Here is a 20,341-nt window from a genome sequence, read left to right on the forward strand (position 1 = left end):
GTGATAAATACTTCTAAAATTGTATTTGATTTCTCTATAAATTTGTATTAAATTTGGTTACAGGGTGGATTTTTTTAAGATAGAATATATACACAAAATTTTATCGTTATTTTTGTGCGACACAAATTTAGTTCACTTCTTATTTATTATTTTAGCAATCAAATATCTTTTTATTAGCCTCATTTTTAAATATTATTTACTAAATAAAAAATACTGTATTTTTTGTTAATTAAATTATTTTTAAATTTTTTATTTATTATACTTTATATCAATGATTTAAAAGTAAAATTTAAAATTTAGAATTAAAATTTAAGATTTAAGTTGTTTTATTTTTTATTTTTATTTTTTACGGTTAATTTTCAAAAAAATCTTACTCTCCTTATTTTTTCGCACCACATTNATGTATATAAAGAATTTTATATAATTATTCAATTAAATTTATATTTTCAGATAGTATTATAAGTAATAAATTTAAAAATCAATTACTTTAACTGATTTAATAATATTATAAGACTGAATGACTAAAAAGACAAAATTCTCTTTAAGACTTTTAGTAAATAAAAATTGCAAAAAAAATAAAAAAAAGAAACGAAAGTAAATATAATAATAATAATAATAATAATAATAACAATAATAATAATAATAATATAGTATTTTGTAACAGTAATAGATGACTGGTCTGGTTGGTTGCTTGGTTTTTATTCCTTATTCTCGTTTGTGGAGTGGAGAACACAACGCCACCTCTCTTTCCTTCTCTTTTCTCTCTCTCTCTCTCTCTCTCTCTTGTTTTTATTATTATTTTTATTTATAATAATTAAATTTTATCATTTATTGTTGGTGTTATTATTGTTGTTGTTGATGTAGTTAATGTTGTTGTTGTTGTTGGGGTTGGAAGAAACTTGATCTCATAACAGAAAGAAAGACACACAGAAAAAGAGTGAGTGTGTTTTAGTGATACTGATGAATGAGTGTTGTGTGCAAATGGGGTTCTATATTCTCATACCTTCTTCATAATCATGTATAAATACTCCAACCACACACATAATTATAATATTAATCATACTCATAATAATAATCTTCATCTTCATATATGGAATTCGATGCTGCAATTCCCATGTCCCGTGAAGGCATCCCTCAAGGTTTGTTTCTTCCTTCTATTTTCATTCTTATCATTCTTCATAACTCATAATCTCAATTCTATTCAATTGAATTATATTTTATTCATTTTTTCCCCTTATATTAATTTCTGATCATGTTGTGTTTTTTATTCAATTAATTAATTAATTGATAAATTTTTTTATGATCATAATTCATCATCATCACACACCTTTTTTTGTTTCATATTTCATTGTTTTTTTTTTGGGGGTGTCAAAAATTAGTGGGATTTGTCAAATGCTATTATCTGAGATCTGAGATAACCTTAGCTAACAACCTTAGCCCCTTGTTTTTTGGTCTCTGGTATTCCACATAAAAGTTCAACAACTATCTTATTTTTTTACTAATATTTTGTTATTTTTTAGTTTTTTTTTCAATGCTTCCTTATTAGTTATTAGTCACTTTGGGAATGTTCATAGTCATCCTTATAGCCATGCCATTTGTTTCTGATGATGAATTTTGACTGGTAAAACCCACAATCAATGATATGGCATGTTTTCCAAGCTCTGAATTGCTTAACAAAACCTCTTTACTTTATTTAATTTTTAATTTTAATTCATATAACTAAGTTTTATTGATATGTCTCTCTCTTTTTTTTTTGGGCACTTTTGGGTTTTAATACTTTGAAGTAGCTGTAGTTTCATGATAACCTGTTATTATTAGATACTTCATTAATCAAGGTAGCAATATATGGAAACTTTTTAAACTGCTTCATTTATCAAGGTGCAATTTATGGAAGATTTTTAAACATATTTAGCTATGAACATTTATTGAGCCTTTGTCTTCACCAGTTTTTTCCCCCAAGAACCTACAGTAGTAGGGCATGGCAGCTTTTGAAAAGTCATGGGCTCATAGCTTTCCCAAACTGGTTTTTAGTGTGGTTTTTGCACAGAGATATCAATTTGGAGAAGAAAATGTACTTGGAAGTTTTTATTTCATCCAAGTAACTTCTTTTTCTTTTTTTTTTTCTCACAGGATGGGGCCCTTTATGCCACTGCCATGGTAAGAAGGGGCCCCCATAAGTTTTTTTTTTTTAATTTTTTTCTTTATTGTATCATTATTGTCTAGCATGCATGACTTGGAGTTCTTCTAGTTTTTGAGTAAAGATTCTTTTTGGTCGTCGACTTTGTGAGTATGATTCATTTTAGTCTTCGACAGATCGAAATGACTAAAATGAATGATGCTCACAAAATCGAGGACCAATGCGAAGATTTAATCTTTATTCTTCCATTTCTTATGCATTTTCATGAGCCAAATTTATATTGCATTTGATTTATTGATTTACAATAACAGAAGAGTATGATAATGAGACTAAGTTTGAACTCTGATTGTGGTTATTGTTATTCTTTCACTCTTCGACGGGTTTAGTTTGATTATTTTATTTTATTTTTGAGAAGCTGACCTGTTCATATGACATTATCTCAGATGCAATGTGGCAAATGAACTTGAGGTCGAGTGAAACGATGGAACCTGGACCTTATCCTGAGCATCCAGGAGAACCAGATTGTTCATATTACATCAGAACAGGACTCTGTAGATTCGGAGCAACATGTCGATTTAACCATCCTCCTAACAGGAAACTGGTAGAAACTCATATTGTGATTTTAAGTTGATAACATAAGTGTTATGAAGATTGTTGACACATGATTATTTGGTTTTTGTATTCTTTCATTCCATAGGAAACAGAATAGTTTGTAGCTGTTATAAAATGTTGAAACTTGAATGAAATTATCTTTTCTGTACTTTTGTGATCCTTGTCTTGATCACTTATCTGATTAGTTTTTCTTCAAATACCATAAGGCTATTGCCGCTGCACGGATGAAAGGAGAGTTCCCAGAAAGGATAGGGCAGCCAGAATGTCAGGCATGTACTTGTTTCTCAATGAGTGCATAAGGTGCATATTGCTTGTTATAATGTGCATGCTTTTTAAGGTGGAACTTTATAATAATTTTGGAAACTATAGCAGTTTGCATGGGCTAAAACAATTTACAGATGACCTTTACTTTAGTCCGCATGACAAGTGTCTACAATATCTTTTAACTTTGGAATTTCAAACAGTTTGGTGAATGGAACTAGGGCAAAGGAGATCATAATGTTAATGGGAGTTGCATGTACATCTATTTTCTCTACTGTTGTTTCTAGAATGGTTCATATGCAGTTATCTGAAAAGTGGCATAATTCGGGTAGGAAGTTAACAGCATTTCAATTTGCTTGTGTATGCAGTACTCTATCAAAAATTTTGAGGCAACTGATTTTCATTTATATTGTATTAGTTTAATTTTAGTTTTCATTGGACTAAAATATAGTTTAAAATAATTTCTAGTTCAGATGTGCTCCCCCCCACCCCTCTTTTCGCGCATGCGGGTGTTGGGGTGGGGTGGGGATGTTCACTTCTTCGCTTCGTCTGTCTTAAGAACTAACTATTCTTTATATTTACACAATACAAAACTTTATTCACCAACACTTAAGTTAATCATTGATGTCTGCATGAAGTATAGGCAGCGAACAAGGAGGGGGTGACTTTATATCAAGCTATATAAATTGTTGTTTTTGTTTGATTTTCTTATTTGATGTTAACGCCAACCTTATTCTGCTAAGCACTAATTTTTGGCCTTGACATAGTGTGTGTGAACCTTCATATTGTAAACATCAACCACCATCTTACAAAATACTGATCCGAGTTGTGTTTTCCAGTATTATCTGAAGACAGGAACTTGCAAATTCGGAGCCACATGCAAGTTTCATCATCCTAGAGACAAGGCCGGGATTGCTGGAAGAGTTGCTTTAAATATTTTAGGCTATCCACTCCGCCCGGTTAGTTGCTCAGATTTGTGTACATTTGTATGAGTTGTATCTAAGGCTAAGATAGTAATGTTCATTAATTTGCTGCAGCCCATTTTTGTTTTTATCACTCATTTATTTTTACACCAATAACTTGCTTGATACACTTTTAGACTGAAGATCTAATTTGGTTTTTTGGATAATAGTTATGTATTCTTTGTGTAATCCTATTCAATATGAGTATTACGAACCCTTACGAAATTGTTGATATTATGATTTAGTCGTGTAAGTACATACATATATTTGTTGTTGATGCAGAATGAGGCGGAATGTGCTTACTATTTAAGAACCGGACAGTGCAAATTTGGGAACACTTGCAAATTCCATCATCCTCAACCAAGTAATATGGTGCTTTCAATGCGCAGTTCTCCTGTTTACCCCACCGTTCATTCTCCAACAACGCCAGGTCGGGAGTGGTTTCGGTACCTGGCTGGGGTGCATACAATGTAAGATCATTCTTCTTATGATGTAACACTTTTGTGCTTTGTTTCTATCATTATTTGTGCATTGCTATTTGAGTCTAGATTTGAGAACTCGACATTGTTGGGACGAATCCTAATGGAACATGCACCTTTTCCAGGGTCAAATGGGATCAGACAGTACACAACAATCAGTTGGAAATGGTCAAACATATGCATCCTCTCGTCAAGGCGAATCGGCAAATGCAGGATCCCAAGGAGCATATTCTCAATACCGTTCTGGATCAGTTCCTGTAGGTTTCTATGCATTGCAGAGGGAGAACATATTTCCTGAAAGACCTGGCCAGCCTGAATGCCAGTTCTACATGAAGACCGGAGATTGTAAGTTCGGTGCAGTCTGTCGTTTCCATCATCCGCGTGAGAGGCTGATTCCTGCTCCTGATTGTCTTTTGAGTCCAATTGGCCTTCCTTTACGTCCGGTAAGTGGAACTCTAGCTATTGAATACTACATGCCAAAGTCATTGTTTCATTAAGTTAGTTGTCGGAAGTTATCGACACAAAATAACAAGATACCATCACGAGAAGGATGAGTTACTAGTAACCATAAAATGACTAAATGTTAGGGTGTATAGCGTCCTAGTTTTGTGCGTAACATCATATAAATCGTATAAATCACAATACATGGCAAATCCTTTTGTTGATTATTCATGAGCATTAATTAGGTGATGCATGAATACTTGAATTTGGGCAAAGAAGATTTGCAGTTTTAAGTATAACCATAATCTGAAGCTAACTTAATGGTTTGAACCATACATAGAACTGAAGGTAGAAGACATGATCAAGGCCAACCAGATTGAATTGTTTGAATTATGCGTTTTCCTTGCTGTATGATCAAATTATGCTTCTTGATTTAGCATATTATTTCCAAAATTTGTCTCTATTATCTTCACATTTATAATCTTTTGATTGATATTTTGTGCAAGCTGATAGAGCTAGTGTCTCATTTCCTACAGGGAGAGCCATTGTGTGTCTTTTACTCGCGATATGGTATATGCAAATTCGGCCCGAGTTGCAAGTTTGACCACCCCATGGGAATCTTTGCCTATAATATGTCTACATCACCCTCAGCTGATGCTTCAGGACGACGAATGTTGGGTTCTTCATCAGGAACCGCCGCATTAAATTTATCACCAGAAGGACTTGTTGAGTCAGGCTCTGCGAAGCCAAGGAGGCTTTCATTGTCGGAGACTAGACAACTTCCTTCCAGTGATGATAACATTGATGATGAGGGATAATGATGTCTCTTGGAAATGCATCATCTGCCTTTTACGATTTTTTTCAGGGGAGAAAAGGGTAATCTGTAAATCGATTTTCCCGTTGCTGGAGATGTACAGAGTTCATGTTAAGCTGATTCTGCCAACCTGCTATTGACCGCGGTTACCGGATTCAGTTTTTCTGGAATTTCATGCTGCCAGATTGTATAAATTTCACAAAATACTTGTCACATTTGGTTCAAAACCTGATGTGAACATTTCTTCTGTCCTTAAAACTGGTTTATCTATTTAACATTTTGCCAATATGTAAAAAATGTTTCTGGAAATCTATAATAATCAGGAATTTGGCTCCTGGCTGAATCTTTGTTTCATGCAGGTCTGAAATTCATTTCAAAGGCTTTTACTTTCTGCGGAAAAAAAAAAAGTTCGGTTTATACCGAACTACTTTGTGTGTATAGAAAATCATTTTCGCTGGCAGCCAATAGTAGGATGTTCAATATCCTTTTATGATTCATATTTTTTGTACATTCCTAGCCAAGTTTAACACAACTCCAAGCAAGTCGAAAGTCGAAAAAAGCTGCTGTTTCAGAACTTAACCTGTAAGCAATACTTTCCTAGCATATATGTGTGTATGTATATGTGTATTTCGTTTGCTTGATTTGATTGCCCTTAACATGGTTCATTTTGCAGAAGCTGAAGGATAAAGAATCTAAACTGTGAATTTTAGAGGCAGAAGAAGCAGAATATGTGACTGTTGTTTTGGCCGAAGGTGCTCGCTCTTTTGATTCCGAATGGTTAAAGGTGGGTATCTTGGCATTTTCTGGCTTAGAATTTGGTTTACAATTCACATGCAACTAAATCATAGATTCATAGTTGGGAATTTGAATCTCTTTTCATGGAGGCTTTGTAAAGCAGCAGCAATTTCTGTGGCTAAAGATGCATGTTCTTTGATATTTTTCGCCACTGAGTCTGATGCTTGTTATGAATAAGTTCATGCAGGTACATGGCCAATTCTTTCTTTCTTTCTTTCTTTTTCTGATTCTTAGAGAATTTTGTGATGAAAATTGTCATGTCACAATTTGTGCTAATATTTCTTATTCTTGGGAGTCTTGGAACAACGATTGAGTTATCACCATATAACCTCAAGATCACGGTTTTAAGTCTTGGAAACAGTCACTGATGTAATTATTAGTTTAGACTGCATATATTACACCCTTTGGATGCGGCTCTTCCCCGAACCCTGGGTTAACACAGGATACTTGTTCACTGGGCTGGTTTTTTTTCCTTCTTCCTTAAGATATTGGAGACAAACTTAAAAAATTGTCTCTATCTTAGACTAATTTTAAGATAATTTTTGTGGTTTCAAAACAGTGACATAAGATAAGAGACATGTCCGTTTCTAAGCCAATTTTTGTAGATGTTGACAACTGTGTCCTAAATAGGTATTCTTCAAATAATGAAAACATATTTGAAAAGAACAATTTATTGAATTTGTTTCCATAATTTGAAACTTCATACTATTTCATGTGAATAGAGTGTTTCCTTGGTTTAATTAATTTAGTTGGCTTATGAATCATGTAGATTCTGAACCACTCAATAGGTCCTTTTATTTGTTTTTGAGTTTATTTTTTATTTTAATTAAAATGGGAAAAAAGGTTCAGATTGCATTTTTTCCTTTTGTGGGAAAATATTCTGTATGGAGAATATATTTTGAAAGAATTGGATAATAAGCACCAAAATAGATGCTAGATGCTGAATATATATATAATGTAAAGTAGAGGATGATTAAATTTGAACGGTTGTTTTCTTTCTTTCCCATTATTGCTATTTCATTGTTTTTATCTATTTTTATCTTTATTTTATTTATTTATTTTTTGTGGATTCACAAGCTTTTGTCTCTAGTTCAGTGCATGTACAAATTTTTAGAACTGAGATTCTCAGGGAATATCTGTTTTAATCTTCGCTAAAAAAAAAAAGATTGGTTAGAAAAAGGAATGATTATCCATCATCATTATGTGTATACTAAGCTAATTATGAAGGATACAAAAGTTATAGGGGCATTTCGGAAAGCCAGCATTAAAAAAAAAAAAATACATAAAAGGTTAAAAACTTATTACTCGTTATAAAGATTAGTTTGCCTATTTGCTATTTATTATTTATTCATAGATATGATTTGAAATTGACTCTATTTTTTTAATCATTAATAAGTCATCTGCAACTACTTTTGTAAATAGATGGATCTTTTTGAATTACTAAATTCTGTAAATTTTTTCCCCATGATTTTGACAATTTTTTTTTTATATATTGAATTATAGGCGACGAATTTTTTAAAGATGACCTAAACTATATGTTATACATTGTTGAGCTAGTGATGTTTTATCTTTTCATAATTAAAATAATTTTTTTATAAAACGTCAATGATGTTTTATACTATTATTATAGCAGAGTTAAACATCAAAATGGTTAAATATTTTCATATTTTATATTGAAATTATCCATATATAAAAATTTTAGTCGATTTTGACACCCTTAAATAACTTTGAGAAGAAAAAAAAAAAAAGTAATGGAGATAAATGGTGGATGTGTTTAGAAAAAAAAGAAGGGATATATTTCATAGAAACACCAACAAAGGCGTGCTCGTATTTTATATTGAAATTGTCTACCTTGCATGTCACGTTTTTAATCCTTTGAGTATTAAATATGAAATTCAAGGCTCTATGGGAATAAGGCCAAGAGAAAATTATGAACTGTCCGTGAAATGAGTAAATTAAAGGAATGAAGGTCTAATTTTTTTTTTTCATATAAAATAAAATATCTTGTTTTTAAATGAGAAAACTATTCTCTTTGATAAATTAATATCTTTGTTAAATATCTTCTTGAGACCTATTTTCAAAAAAAAAAAAGATTGTATTTATAAATATATATAATGAAGATATGAAAAGAGCTAGTGTCTAGTTTCTTTTTTCAAATACTATTTTATATATAACTTATTAAAAAATACTTTATGTTTATTGTTATACATATTTAATAAAAAAAATAAACTAATAGATACATTATGTCAATATACACTAATATCTATAAACAACATTTTATTTTCAAGAACTCGTAGTGTTATTTGAGCTTAGTGGTCTAATACCAAATGTTTAATTTCTTGTATAATATTCAAAATTTTAATACTTATTATATTTTTTATATCAAAAGTAGTAAAATGAAAAGAGATGAGAGTCAAACACATAATTCCAAATGGGAAAGTATAGGGAGTCAATGACTTAAGTGTATAATGCGTACAATGGAGGTTTAGGAAGTATTAGAGATATAATCATTAGTGTTACATTGTCTTATCAGGTTACGCTTTTGGGATGAGTGGTTTCATAATATGATATTAGAGTTCTAGATCCGAAAGGTCAAGAGTTCAATTTTTGGTGAACGCCAAAATTAGCTTAAGTTTTTGGGATGAGTAGTTTTATGACATGAGATGTTTATTTATCATGATATCCGGATGGTTATTCTGTATAGTATGAGTGATGTTCATTTTATTCATGGACCAAAGATTTAGCCCACTGTACACTTAAACCATTGGCTCCCTAGCACTACTCATTCCAAATTCGATTGATACATTGAAAATTTAGGTCCTACTGCTTTATACCTAGTATAAAAAAAATTGTAATAGGATAATGACTAAATCCTCATTTTGGTCCATGAGATTCACGCGATTACTCATTTTGGTCTCCAAAATTCAAAATTACCTATACTGGTCCTCCAAATTCAAGTTTGGGCACCAATATGGTCCTTCGACTCTTTTCGGTGATGATTAGGCAAATAAAGTGCTGAGATGACACTCTTCTTGTCACGTTGGACGCTGTAACGGCTAGTTGATATGGCAAGGGTTGTATTTGTATCTAATTTAGTCCTCCCTCGTTAAAATTTTGTTATTATAACTCAGATAAATAATAAGATAATTAGGGTTTCAGGGACTACATTGGATACAAATACAACTCTTGCCACGTCAGCTAGTCGTTGCAGCATCTAGCGTGGTAGGGACTAGGGAGGGTGTCATCTTAGCACTTCGTTTGTCTTATCATCCCTGAAAATAGTCTAGGGATCACATTGGTGCCCAAACTTAAATCTGGAAGACCAATACAGGTAATTTTAAATTTCAGAAATCAAAATAAGTAATCACGTGAATTTCAGGACCAAAATAGAAATTTAGTCTAGGATAATTTATGAATTTCAATATGAATTTGCGGTTGCTCAAACAAAGTAATGAGATCCAGTCCACACTCAACATTAGAGACTTTTTTTTTACACTTAATTTTCTGCCTTTAAGACATACAAAAATATGGTTTGAAATTTTAATGCCGGACTAAGAACATAAAAAATAAAAATACTATTTTATAAAATTATTTGTATGCATCTAATGTTATTAAAAATTTAATTTTTACATAAAATATATTTTTTATATTTTTAACAACTGCTTTAACAAAACTCTTTCAAGTAAAAAAATAAAGAAAACAAAAAATAGATTTTTGACTTTTTAACTTGAAAATTAAAAAAAATTGACTTTCTAAAAATTTATTTGTTTTTATATATTTTAAACGAAAAAATTTAAATATTTTATATTTTAAAATATAAAAAATATTTTTATACTTTAATTAATTAAAAATTTATTTCTCTTGGAATTACAAAATTAGAGATTTAATTCTTTTTTTAAATAAAATAAAATAAAAAGGCTAAGCTTAAAGACATAAACTGCATAGTGCCCTTGATTCCTTTTACACCTATGAGTGAGTGAGATCAAAGTGAAAAACCCTTGTTCTTGTTGTTGTCCTTATCCTTGTCCCTGTCTCTGTCTCTGTCCCCATCGCTTCTTCTGGTTCTCTCTTCCAACTCATTATAGTTCCATTTTGCCTACTCTTTCTATTTTCTAGTACTTCCTCTTCTACTCTCTTCAGCCTTGCAAAAAAGCTAGCTATTTTAGTTCAGTTTAGTTCAAAAGCTCAAACATTTCTACATAAATAGGAACCAAAAATTACACATTTATGATATATTACAACAATTTCAAGTTTTTGCAGACAGGACAAGGTTTAAAGCCCCTTCTGTAACACAAACCTAAGACAAATAGATTCAGAAGAAGCATTTTTCAAGTGACCAACCAACCAAGCATGATTCCTTCTCATGGCCTCATCATCTCTCTCATTTTTGTTTCCATCATGGCTAATGAAGCAACCTTAATCCATGTGAGTTTTCCTTACACACACACACACACTCTCTCTCTCTCTCTCTCTCCATAAACATCCAATTTTGCTTCTTTTTTTTACCCCTTTGTTTTTTGTAATGTGTTCATGGATCTAGATGCATTTTTCTTTTGTTCCTAGTGAAAATTCTCATCTGGGTAGTACTGAATTCTGAAAAAGTTTGGTTTTTTTTTTTTTTACCATGTGGGTTTTGCTAAATTTTGAAAAAGTTTGGTTTTTTATGATTAGGAGGCAAATGGGTCATTTCCCATGGTACCTTTGATGGAAGAAGGGAAGAAGAGTGGGTTGATGATGATGATGAATGAGAGCAGAAGGAAGCTTGGAAGCTTCCAGATATGTGCTCTCTGCACCTGCTGTGGTGGTCCAAGAGGAGTGTGCTTGCCCTCTCCTTGTTGCTATGCCATCAATTGCAACATTCCAAACAAGCCCTATGGATTCTGTTCATTCACTCCCAGGACCTGTAATTGCTTTGGATGCCATCTTTAAAATTCCATCCCCCCCTTTATCATTATAATTCTTATTTATAATAATTTGAAAATTGTGAAGGGTTTGTCTTTTTAATTAATTCTGTTTCAACTGTGAATGGGAAGAGAAGTGGAGAATATCTGTCCTTGATTTGTTTTTTTAATCAATTAATTATCATTAGTATTATGAATATTTTTTTTCTTAAGCTGTTACTGGGATTTTTTAGGGGGAGAGGGTCATGGAAACAGCACATTGTCTTATTGTCAGAATTTAGCATTATATATTTATTTATATGATTATATATTATATTGAAGTACATAGTGAATCAGGAAGGATTGCCCTTCAAGTGGAGATATTGGGGTTGATGATAAGTTTTAACTTTATGAATGAATATAGTAATGCAATTGCTCAGTGGGCATGTCTTTTGGCTAAGACTTGCAAGTTGAGAAGAAGAAGGAACTTTGGGGTTTCTTGCTTTATAAATTATTTCATTTGTTTATGCTAGTAGACTGCAAAATTGTAAGGATTTGTTTATTCAATGTTATTATATGTGAGATTTATGTCTAGTAATGTTTTGCTGCTTCAATTTCACTCTCTCTTGATTGTACTTTGTAGCATATAATATTATTGTGACATACTAAACAAATGTCTTATCTTGATAACTATGAGTGTATACATTGCTTGTTTTCAAATCAAGTGCAACAAAAGGAAAGTTGTAACCAACATTGTAATAACCAAAGCGAATTAGTAGAAGAGGGAGCCCTATTGATGATTTGAGTGGTCCCAAAGAAATTGATATATATAAGGGGTAGTCCCTTAGATGGGAGGGCATATGGTTAGCTATTTTTTGCTCTTATCTTAGATAGGGTAGAGGAGAGGGACTAAAGAGTGCTATAATTTTGGCTGAAAAAGCCCTTCTTGGTTGATGTGTGTTTAATTGGTGATGGTTGAAGATATAGATGCCAAATGATTTAAATGCATATTGGTGTATCCAACTGTATAAGTATTAAGCTAGGTGGGTGGTTGGGGTTGGACTAGGGGCAATTAAACCCCCTTAGCCTTTTGCTACTAAAGCTTCCTGCATTTTATCAACTTGTTGCTTTAATCAACTTTTTCTTTTTATATATATGGAAGCATTTCAAGTATTATATGAATACTGGTGTTTCAGTGATTTTAGTCCTTGATTTCAGTTATAAAGATAGTGAAATTTACATATAATGGAAGTTCAAATTCTTTTGGAATACTTAAGAATTTTCATATATATAAGCATTAAAGTGTGTGTATAATTAATAATATAATACCAAGTATTTATTAGTAATAGTAGAGTTTGAGGATGAGGCTAATGGCTGCAATTATGTTAGTGAAGGATTTAGTTTTGCATATGAATGTGGTGTCTTGAGAATAGTGTTTTGAGAATCTTTCTGACCTCATTTTGCAACATCCCATGTGCTGTTCAAATCATAATTTAAGTGATTAAATTATGATGGGTTTTTGCCTTAATTTTCTGTGCTCATTATTTGGTTAGTTCATGTGTAATTGTGTTGTTCTCTAGCAAATACAAGTTAAACTATTTTACTTCACCATATTGGTATTTTCTATTTTGTTTCAACAAAAAAAAAAAAAAATTAATTGATGAACTATTTTTGTTGAATCTTAAAAGACCACAACTGTATTAGGTTTGGGGGTAGAGCTGCATACAACTGTATATTTTGATAAGAATTAAATGAGCTTATCCAATAATGTACTTTTTTCAAAGTCAAAAGGTTTATCATCTTCAGTATTATTCTACCTACAATTGTACACCAGAAATAATAAGTAAAAAGAGTTAAATTACTCTCACTATTTTTATTATTTGACTCAAGTTCTAATTTGAAGTCTTTAATTGTTTAAAAATTCATTATTGAGTTCTTGCATAACATTTTTCAATTTAGTTCTTAAGAATTAGAGTTAATACTCAATTTGGTCCCTGAATTTATACGCGAATCTCAATTTAGTCCTTGAAGTTTTAATTATCTCTATTTAGTTTTCAAATTTTATAAATGTGCTTCATATTAGTTCCTGAGATGATTTTTAGTTCAAAAATATTAATGAAGCGTTGAAATGGACAATCAAATGTCACACTGAAACTTGTAAAATAATATAATTTTGATTTTGGAATTTAAATAATTAAAAAATAATGTTGTATCACTTGTTTTGTTAGGTAAAGTTTTAATAAACACCACTTATGATGTTGTTTTTGAGTTATTTGAATGTCAAAACCGAAACATTATTTTACAGAGTTTAGCGTGGCGTCCGTTTATCCATGACAGTATTCTATTAACATCTATACATTAAAAATTGTTTTAAGGACTAACATGAGTCATGTTCGTAAAGTTTAGAGACTAAATAAAAGCAATTAAAATTTTAGAGACTAAATTAAAGCTCATATGCAAATTTAGGGATCAAATTGAATATTTTCTCTAAGAATTACTACAAATTCTTCTTTCAACATTCTGCATAATTCCATTAATTTTCTCCATATATATTTTGGGGGTGATACATGTATATCGTCTCAAGATCATACACAAAGTGATTAAAAAAAATTTATGTATAAATAATTTCACAATATATATAATATATGATAAGATTCAACGGTATCGTTTCATCTATATAACCAATTCTATTTAGTAGAATAAGTCATTGTTATTGTTGTGGTAGTCACATTATTCTTCATTATTTATTTTAAATATTTTGTATTTAAGCTCAATACTTGATGATAAGTTTTCTTTTCTATTCCTCGTTTCTGTTCCCCCTCTTTTTTTAAGCGAAAGTATAGAGAAAAGTGAAAACCTAAGTGGAATTACAGAAATTTAGGGAACATACTACATATTCTACTGAATTATTAGAGAATAAATGTTGGTTATCTCCTGTGGATTGATATAGTGTATAGTGCAGAAATGGCATGCAATAATGCGCTTCACTTTGCTGCTTTATGTTCATGTTAACCATTTTAATTAATTAAAGTCTAATTAATGCTTAGTCGATGGTGGAAAAATGCCTAAATTTGACTCATTTTCTCTTTTCAGTTTTTCAGTTTTCACACTCATATCTTTGACTTATCACAAGTTTGTTTGTCTATGGGATTTAAATACTTATTACTTGGTACCAATATATTATGCTAAATCTTTTTGCAACTATTCATTTATTTGTTTTTTTTGTTGTTCACCCTATTTTTGAATAAGTCAAAAATTAATCTGTTACGGATCTAATTTCTATCTAAGAATTTGTAGCTAACGCATGTATAATGCAGAATTTAAACCCTCTAACACTTGCTTAAACAGACGAATAAGCTAATTATTCGACTAATTGGGAGAGTGCAAAGAGTACAGAGAAGAAACTGCTGTGTTTTGCATCCATAACTGAATCAATTGTTGATTGGAAGAAGAAGGAAATTGTAGAAAATAAGAGGGAGACGATTCGAAAGAAAGGAGATTGAGGACAAAACTGTTCTCAGTACATTTTTTATACATTTTACTTAACCATTACAAATTCTGTTGTCACATATGTATATGTATGTATGAATAACTAATTTTGTTAATCTGATTATAACAAATTAATCTCTATTAATTAGCAAGCTAACTATCCAACTAACACAATTGTCCAACTGCCATTTTTGATAGCCAGTTGCTTCTTATTTTATTGATGTAATTAATAAAATAATGCAAATTTAAAACACTTATGATCTTTCACTGAGACAAATATATATATATAATTTAAAATTGGCTGAGAACATAAACTAATAAATCATCTCTGTCCCCCCATATATGACTAACATAAAACATTTCATACACCACGCCCATCACTTTTCATAAGAGGTTTATTTCTTATTTTAACCCTTCAAATAACTAATTTGATAATTGTTAGCAGGGCCAAACATGTAATTTCATTATTGATCTATCTAACCCATTATGTTTACCATTTTATATGCATAAGAGATGAATATTAGTAATAATAATAACAATCTTCCATGATCAAAACTGTCAAAAGAATTTTACTATATCAATAATAAGATGTTAAGGACCACCCTTTGTGTGTGTGTGTGTTTAATTGATGCTAGATACACAAATAAATATATAATAATAAAAAAAAATCCCTTTAATTCATATATCTAGTTATGAGTTATGACTATTGAAATGGATCAACCCAACAAGAATCTTCATCCACGGCCTTTTTCCAACGTTTCACAAAAATCTCTAATTCTTGGAAAGAAAGTCTTCTTACCTGCATTGTTATTGAATCCAATAACAATAATATATTTATATATAATATTCACATGTAAATAATGAAGATAAATATTAGAGTATATTCAAATTGTCTAGCATATAATTTTGTTACATAAAGGAATATGATGTTATTCTTTCTTATCAACTAGCGGAAGTGTTTTGGAACAAACAAGTGAAAAATGCTAATTAACGAATAAAAGTAAAATTTCTAAGAATAATGTGCCAATAGTTTTGTGTTGAGAAATTGTGTTAAAATTGTAACTTACATCAATTCTATGATCTTTTGCTTGAGATAAAGCCTGTAAGTCATATATAGATAATTGTTACTTCCAATGCTAATAATAGAATTAGAGACGCACTTTTCATAATAATAATAATAATAATAATAATAATAATAATAATAATAATAAGAAAAAGTATAGGGTACCAATATATTATCTGCCAACTTATTGCCAATAATGATTAATTATTATATTTTAAACACATATATAAAGAGACACATCCAAAAAATATATCTATAAAGATACTTCTATTAAACACATCCATAAAAAAGATATTTTTATTAGACACATCTATAAAGACACTTTTATTAAATACAATTATAAATAAGAGTTGGCAGATGTTGGCAGAAATGTTGTTGGTAACGTAGCGAGATTGTAATAATAATAAAGATGGAAAATTTAATTATTTCTGACCTCAGATTTATTTATGCCACCAAGAGTAGGAAGACCATAATGGACTATGTATTCAGCGTCCACAACACCAACATTTTGTGTTCTATCTCCCTATCATCCATTATAATACATAACTAGGTTAGAGTTAAATGCAGACTAAAAATGATTAAAAGAAATTAAACAACAGAATGTGATTCAATTTATGATTGGTAAATGTTTTGATACAAAAAGTAGACTCAGTTTTCTCTCTACTTCTAGTCTTTTAGTAGATATAATTTATTTTCTTAAAAAAAATTGTCCAAGTCAGAGTCTATTTTTGTACTATTTATCTTCTTTTTCAAATAGACTTGTGTTCTTTAATATATTTATTTATTTATTTGTCTCGATATACCATTTTAAAAAGGACATAACAGAATATTCAACATGCTTGTATATAGGAATAAAAATCATAAAACTCAACTATCTAGTATCTACTATCTACTATCTATTATAAAGGACAGAGGAATTTTAAGAATTAATATTTCATTTAATTTTTAAATTTAAAGTTGGACTCAAATTAACCTTTAAAATTACAATTGACTTACTTTTGGATCAAATTGAGTTCGATGTCAAGTTTTAGAGACAAATTGAGTATTAACTCGAATTTTAATTACCTGCATTTAATCACATTTTTGTATACCTATTTTGCCCCTAACATGTTTTTTACTTCTTTCTACAACACACATGAGCATAATTTCCACTAATAACTGTATAAAACCATTCATAATAGCTTAATTAACCTCCTCCATTATTTTATAATTATAAAAATATGTAAAAAAACAAATTTAACTTATATTTACCTGAGCACAATAGCCAAGTTGTTTATCTAGACCCCAAGCATGGACCAAGTCATTCTATAAAAAAAAAAAACAAAGTAAAACCATATGTGACTTAGATTAATAATGTTTAGCACACAACTAATTAAGCTAGTTGCAATAACACAAGACAGAAAAATGATGGTGCATGATGCACTTACTTACCTGGACCATATACCAAACACAACGCCATGCTTCCCTTGAAAAAACAGGAGCCATAATTTCCACCCATCTAAAAACAAACATTACAAGATGATAACTAATTAATTTAGTTTTTAACTAAATTTTTTTTCTTTTCTCCATTTTATAAATATTTCGATCATATTACGTGTACATATAAAATTAATCACTTTATATAAAAATATGTATTTAGAATCTTATAAAAAAATATTTATTATGTTATTTAAAATAAATTTAATTGTTTATCTATTACAGGTTTGATTATTTAGTTGAAAGATATATATAAATTAACCAATTTGGGTTGGTCTAGTGGTTAGTTTACTAGTTCGCTTAATCAAGTGTCAGGGGTTCGAATTTCGCCTTGTGCATGCAGCAACCCATTGGCCAGCGACAAACCCTTAATTGAAGCTCAATACCGCGATGGTTTAGTTCTTGATTTGTTGGATTGGAAGATACCGTGGAAAAAAAAAAAGATATATATAAATTTTGACCATAGAGAAAGTTTTACCCAGTGCAAGGTGGAGCAGTGCTTCTTTCATCACAATAACCAGCTTTGTATGTCCTTCTGCTTCCACAACCATGACAATAAGCATAGATATATAATCACTACTCTAATTAAGATTAATTAGTTTGATAATAATCATAATTATATATAGTGGAACCTGTGGACTTGTGAGGTAGTCAAACGTACGGTAATTTGATGATGGAGTATTGATTTGTGAGGATCAAGTGCTGGTTGTGATATCTCTAACCCTTCACTCTTTATGATTGAAACATACCTAATATCATTTAATCACAAAAAATATTACTAAAAAATTCATTAATATTGTTATGTTATTTTATTAATATATTGCTTGTAACATGTCATGTGATATTGACCAATAATATAACCCAATATGTATCATATTTTTAGTCAATGTCACATAACATCTAATAGAATATTTTTAATACGATAAAACCATACTTATCTGGATGAAAATTTTCAACACCAAGATCCTCGTCCCAAAGAAAAATATAAGCATATTCTGAAACTATGTCAGGGTGCAAGAACCGTTTCGCAAACCACCTATTAATTGAGAATATAACATAAATTCTTGAAAATATTTAAATTAAGATATTAAAATGAAAATATACATACAGTTATTTTATATAAAATTAATAATTAAAAATTATATAATAATAATTTAATTAAACATGATAAATTATTTAACTACATATGAATTTCTATGTTAAATTAATTAAGGCATGGAAATTATTAAGAGATGAAATATATAGATACCATTTACTTTGATTAGCCGCAGAGATATGAATAACTTGATCACTCCATTCAAATTCCTTCCATTCATCAACAACACCATCATAGTGGAACAGCATCACAACAAAACCACTTCCTAGGAACTGAAATAATTTATGGTTTAGAATAATCATAGACAGATCAAATTAGACACATACAAGATCTCACTGAGGTACCTTTGTGACCATTTTGTTTACAACATCTTTCTGCCTTATCCCTACTGCCAATGCAAACAAATTTCTTGAAGCATTTTCCTTTTTCTGTAAAATAATTATTGTGTACAAGTCAATAACCATGTAACAGAATGTAACTTTGACTGTGAAAACAGAATAAGATGACAAGGAAAATATGACATAAAAGACATAAATATAAATATGAGTATTTTTGTATTTATTTTAAAATAAATTAAATATAAGATAGAATAAATTATGAAAACTTTAATTTATCTTATTTTCTTTTAAAATTTATGAAAAAAATAAAATAATAAAAAATTATCATTATAAAAAATAATAAAAAATTAAAATTAAAAAATATCTTTTATTGGTATTTCTGTTCTTTTGTCAAGAGAAAAACAAAATTTGCCGATTCGGCATCTCACGACATAGTGTTTATGTTTATATCTTACTTATCAAATATAATTTTATATTTCTCTATTCGGTACTTATAAATAAACACAACTTGCGATCAAAAGCTCCAAATCAAACTTTGAAGGGGTTATGGTTGAGAAAAACTTACATCTATATTGACATTTTTCTTTTGAACAACAGCATGACCCCAGAGAGGTCTCATTTCCAAATTAGAACTGCTGGAGATTATTCCTTTGGGCAATGCCTCACTTCCTCTAGGCCTGCATTGATTCTACTAAGCAAGGTAAAACAAATATAAACATCTGAAAAACATGGATGATTAAAACAAAAAAGAATCATAATCTAAACCATTGTGTAATGTAACAGATTGAACCTTGCATTTATCAACTCCCAAATTCTGGTAATTTGTTCTAAAACTTGATAGTTTCTGCATAAATCAATAAAAGTCAACTCCAATAATTGATTACTTGATTTACAAACATATACACACGCACGCGCACGCGCACACACCTGTTTGTATCCTTTTGCAAAGAATGAAGTTGCAACAAGCAAAAAAACACAGAGAAAAGAAGCCACAGGGAAAATCAAACAAGGCCTTGATTTTCTACTACTCCTTGATTCAGCATCTAAAATTTCTTGCTGCAACATAATAACATGGTATACAAATTAAAGCGAATCAGATAAATAAACAACTAATCCATAACATAGAAGAAAATAGGTAAATACAAAATTGTTGTATATAAAGGAATTAAAGAGTAGCATACACGAGTTGGTGACACCATTTTTTTGCATTCAGAACAAGAGCTCTATATGAATTCTCTTTATGCAGCTGTTAATTAGCACCAAATTGAAAAAGTTGATTAATTAGTTTCAAAGATTTATTACTTGATCATAGGGTGAAGAAGTAGGTACCTTACCTTTATAGGAGCAACAGCATGAACAAGAATAAGAACAAGATACAGAGCCAGAAAGGAAACAAATCAAATTTTGTAATTTTTTTTTCAAATTTTTCGGTTCTCTAATATTATTTGTTTGCTGAGAATCCGGCAGAATATATTCCTTCATTCTCTTATATATATAT

General features: G+C 30.2%; 3 protein-coding genes across 5 annotated transcripts; 2 read left to right on the plus strand and 1 right to left on the minus strand.

The window, feature by feature from the left end:
• Positions 1 to 1,067: 1,067 nt before the first annotated feature.
• LOC107485976 (zinc finger CCCH domain-containing protein ZFN-like) lies at positions 1,068 to 6,060 on the plus strand (the record flags this gene model as incomplete). Its single annotated transcript, XM_021141007.2, is given in 8 exon segments — positions 1,068 to 1,139; positions 2,581 to 2,738; positions 2,956 to 3,018; positions 3,850 to 3,969; positions 4,255 to 4,402; positions 4,405 to 4,442; positions 4,577 to 4,894; positions 5,429 to 6,060. Coding segments are annotated over 8 exon segments (1,176 nt in total). The 3' UTR covers positions 5,711 to 6,060.
• Positions 6,061 to 10,489: 4,429 nt separating this feature from the next.
• On the plus strand, positions 10,490 to 11,995 carry LOC107485977 (uncharacterized). Its single transcript, XM_016106521.3, has 2 exons — positions 10,490 to 10,926; positions 11,173 to 11,995. Exons 1-2 carry the CDS (start codon positions 10,852 to 10,854, stop codon positions 11,428 to 11,430), a joined length of 333 nt encoding a protein of 110 aa, XP_015962007.1. The 5' UTR covers positions 10,490 to 10,851; the 3' UTR covers positions 11,431 to 11,995.
• A 3,395-nt stretch (positions 11,996 to 15,390) lies between these two features.
• LOC107485929 (uncharacterized) lies at positions 15,391 to 20,298 on the minus strand. Of its 3 annotated transcripts, none has more exons than XM_016106461.3 (15): positions 20,178 to 20,298; positions 20,025 to 20,089; positions 19,771 to 19,899; positions 19,634 to 19,687; positions 19,409 to 19,531; positions 18,850 to 18,933; positions 18,659 to 18,777; positions 18,344 to 18,445; positions 18,042 to 18,158; positions 17,888 to 17,944; positions 17,365 to 17,431; positions 17,185 to 17,238; positions 16,367 to 16,456; positions 15,938 to 15,970; positions 15,391 to 15,669 (listed from the first exon to the last, which is right to left on the minus strand). In XM_016106461.3, the coding sequence occupies exons 2-15, from the start codon at positions 20,040 to 20,042 to the stop codon at positions 15,574 to 15,576; spliced, it is 1,143 nt and encodes a 380-aa protein (XP_015961947.1). In that variant the 5' UTR covers positions 20,043 to 20,089; positions 20,178 to 20,298; the 3' UTR covers positions 15,391 to 15,573. The 3 variants fall into 3 exon arrangements, with proteins under 3 accessions (XP_015961947.1, XP_015961948.1, XP_052116952.1); XM_016106462.3 differs by having other exon boundaries at positions 20,173 to 20,191; XM_052260992.1 differs by lacking the exons at positions 20,025 to 20,089; positions 20,178 to 20,298 and having other exon boundaries at positions 19,409 to 19,520; positions 19,771 to 19,832.
• Positions 20,299 to 20,341: the final 43 nt, after the last annotated feature.

Source organism: Arachis duranensis, chromosome 4 (genome assembly GCF_000817695.3).
Source record: "Arachis duranensis cultivar V14167 chromosome 4, aradu.V14167.gnm2.J7QH, whole genome shotgun sequence".
In the NCBI taxonomy this organism is placed as follows: domain Eukaryota; kingdom Viridiplantae; phylum Streptophyta; class Magnoliopsida; order Fabales; family Fabaceae; genus Arachis; species Arachis duranensis.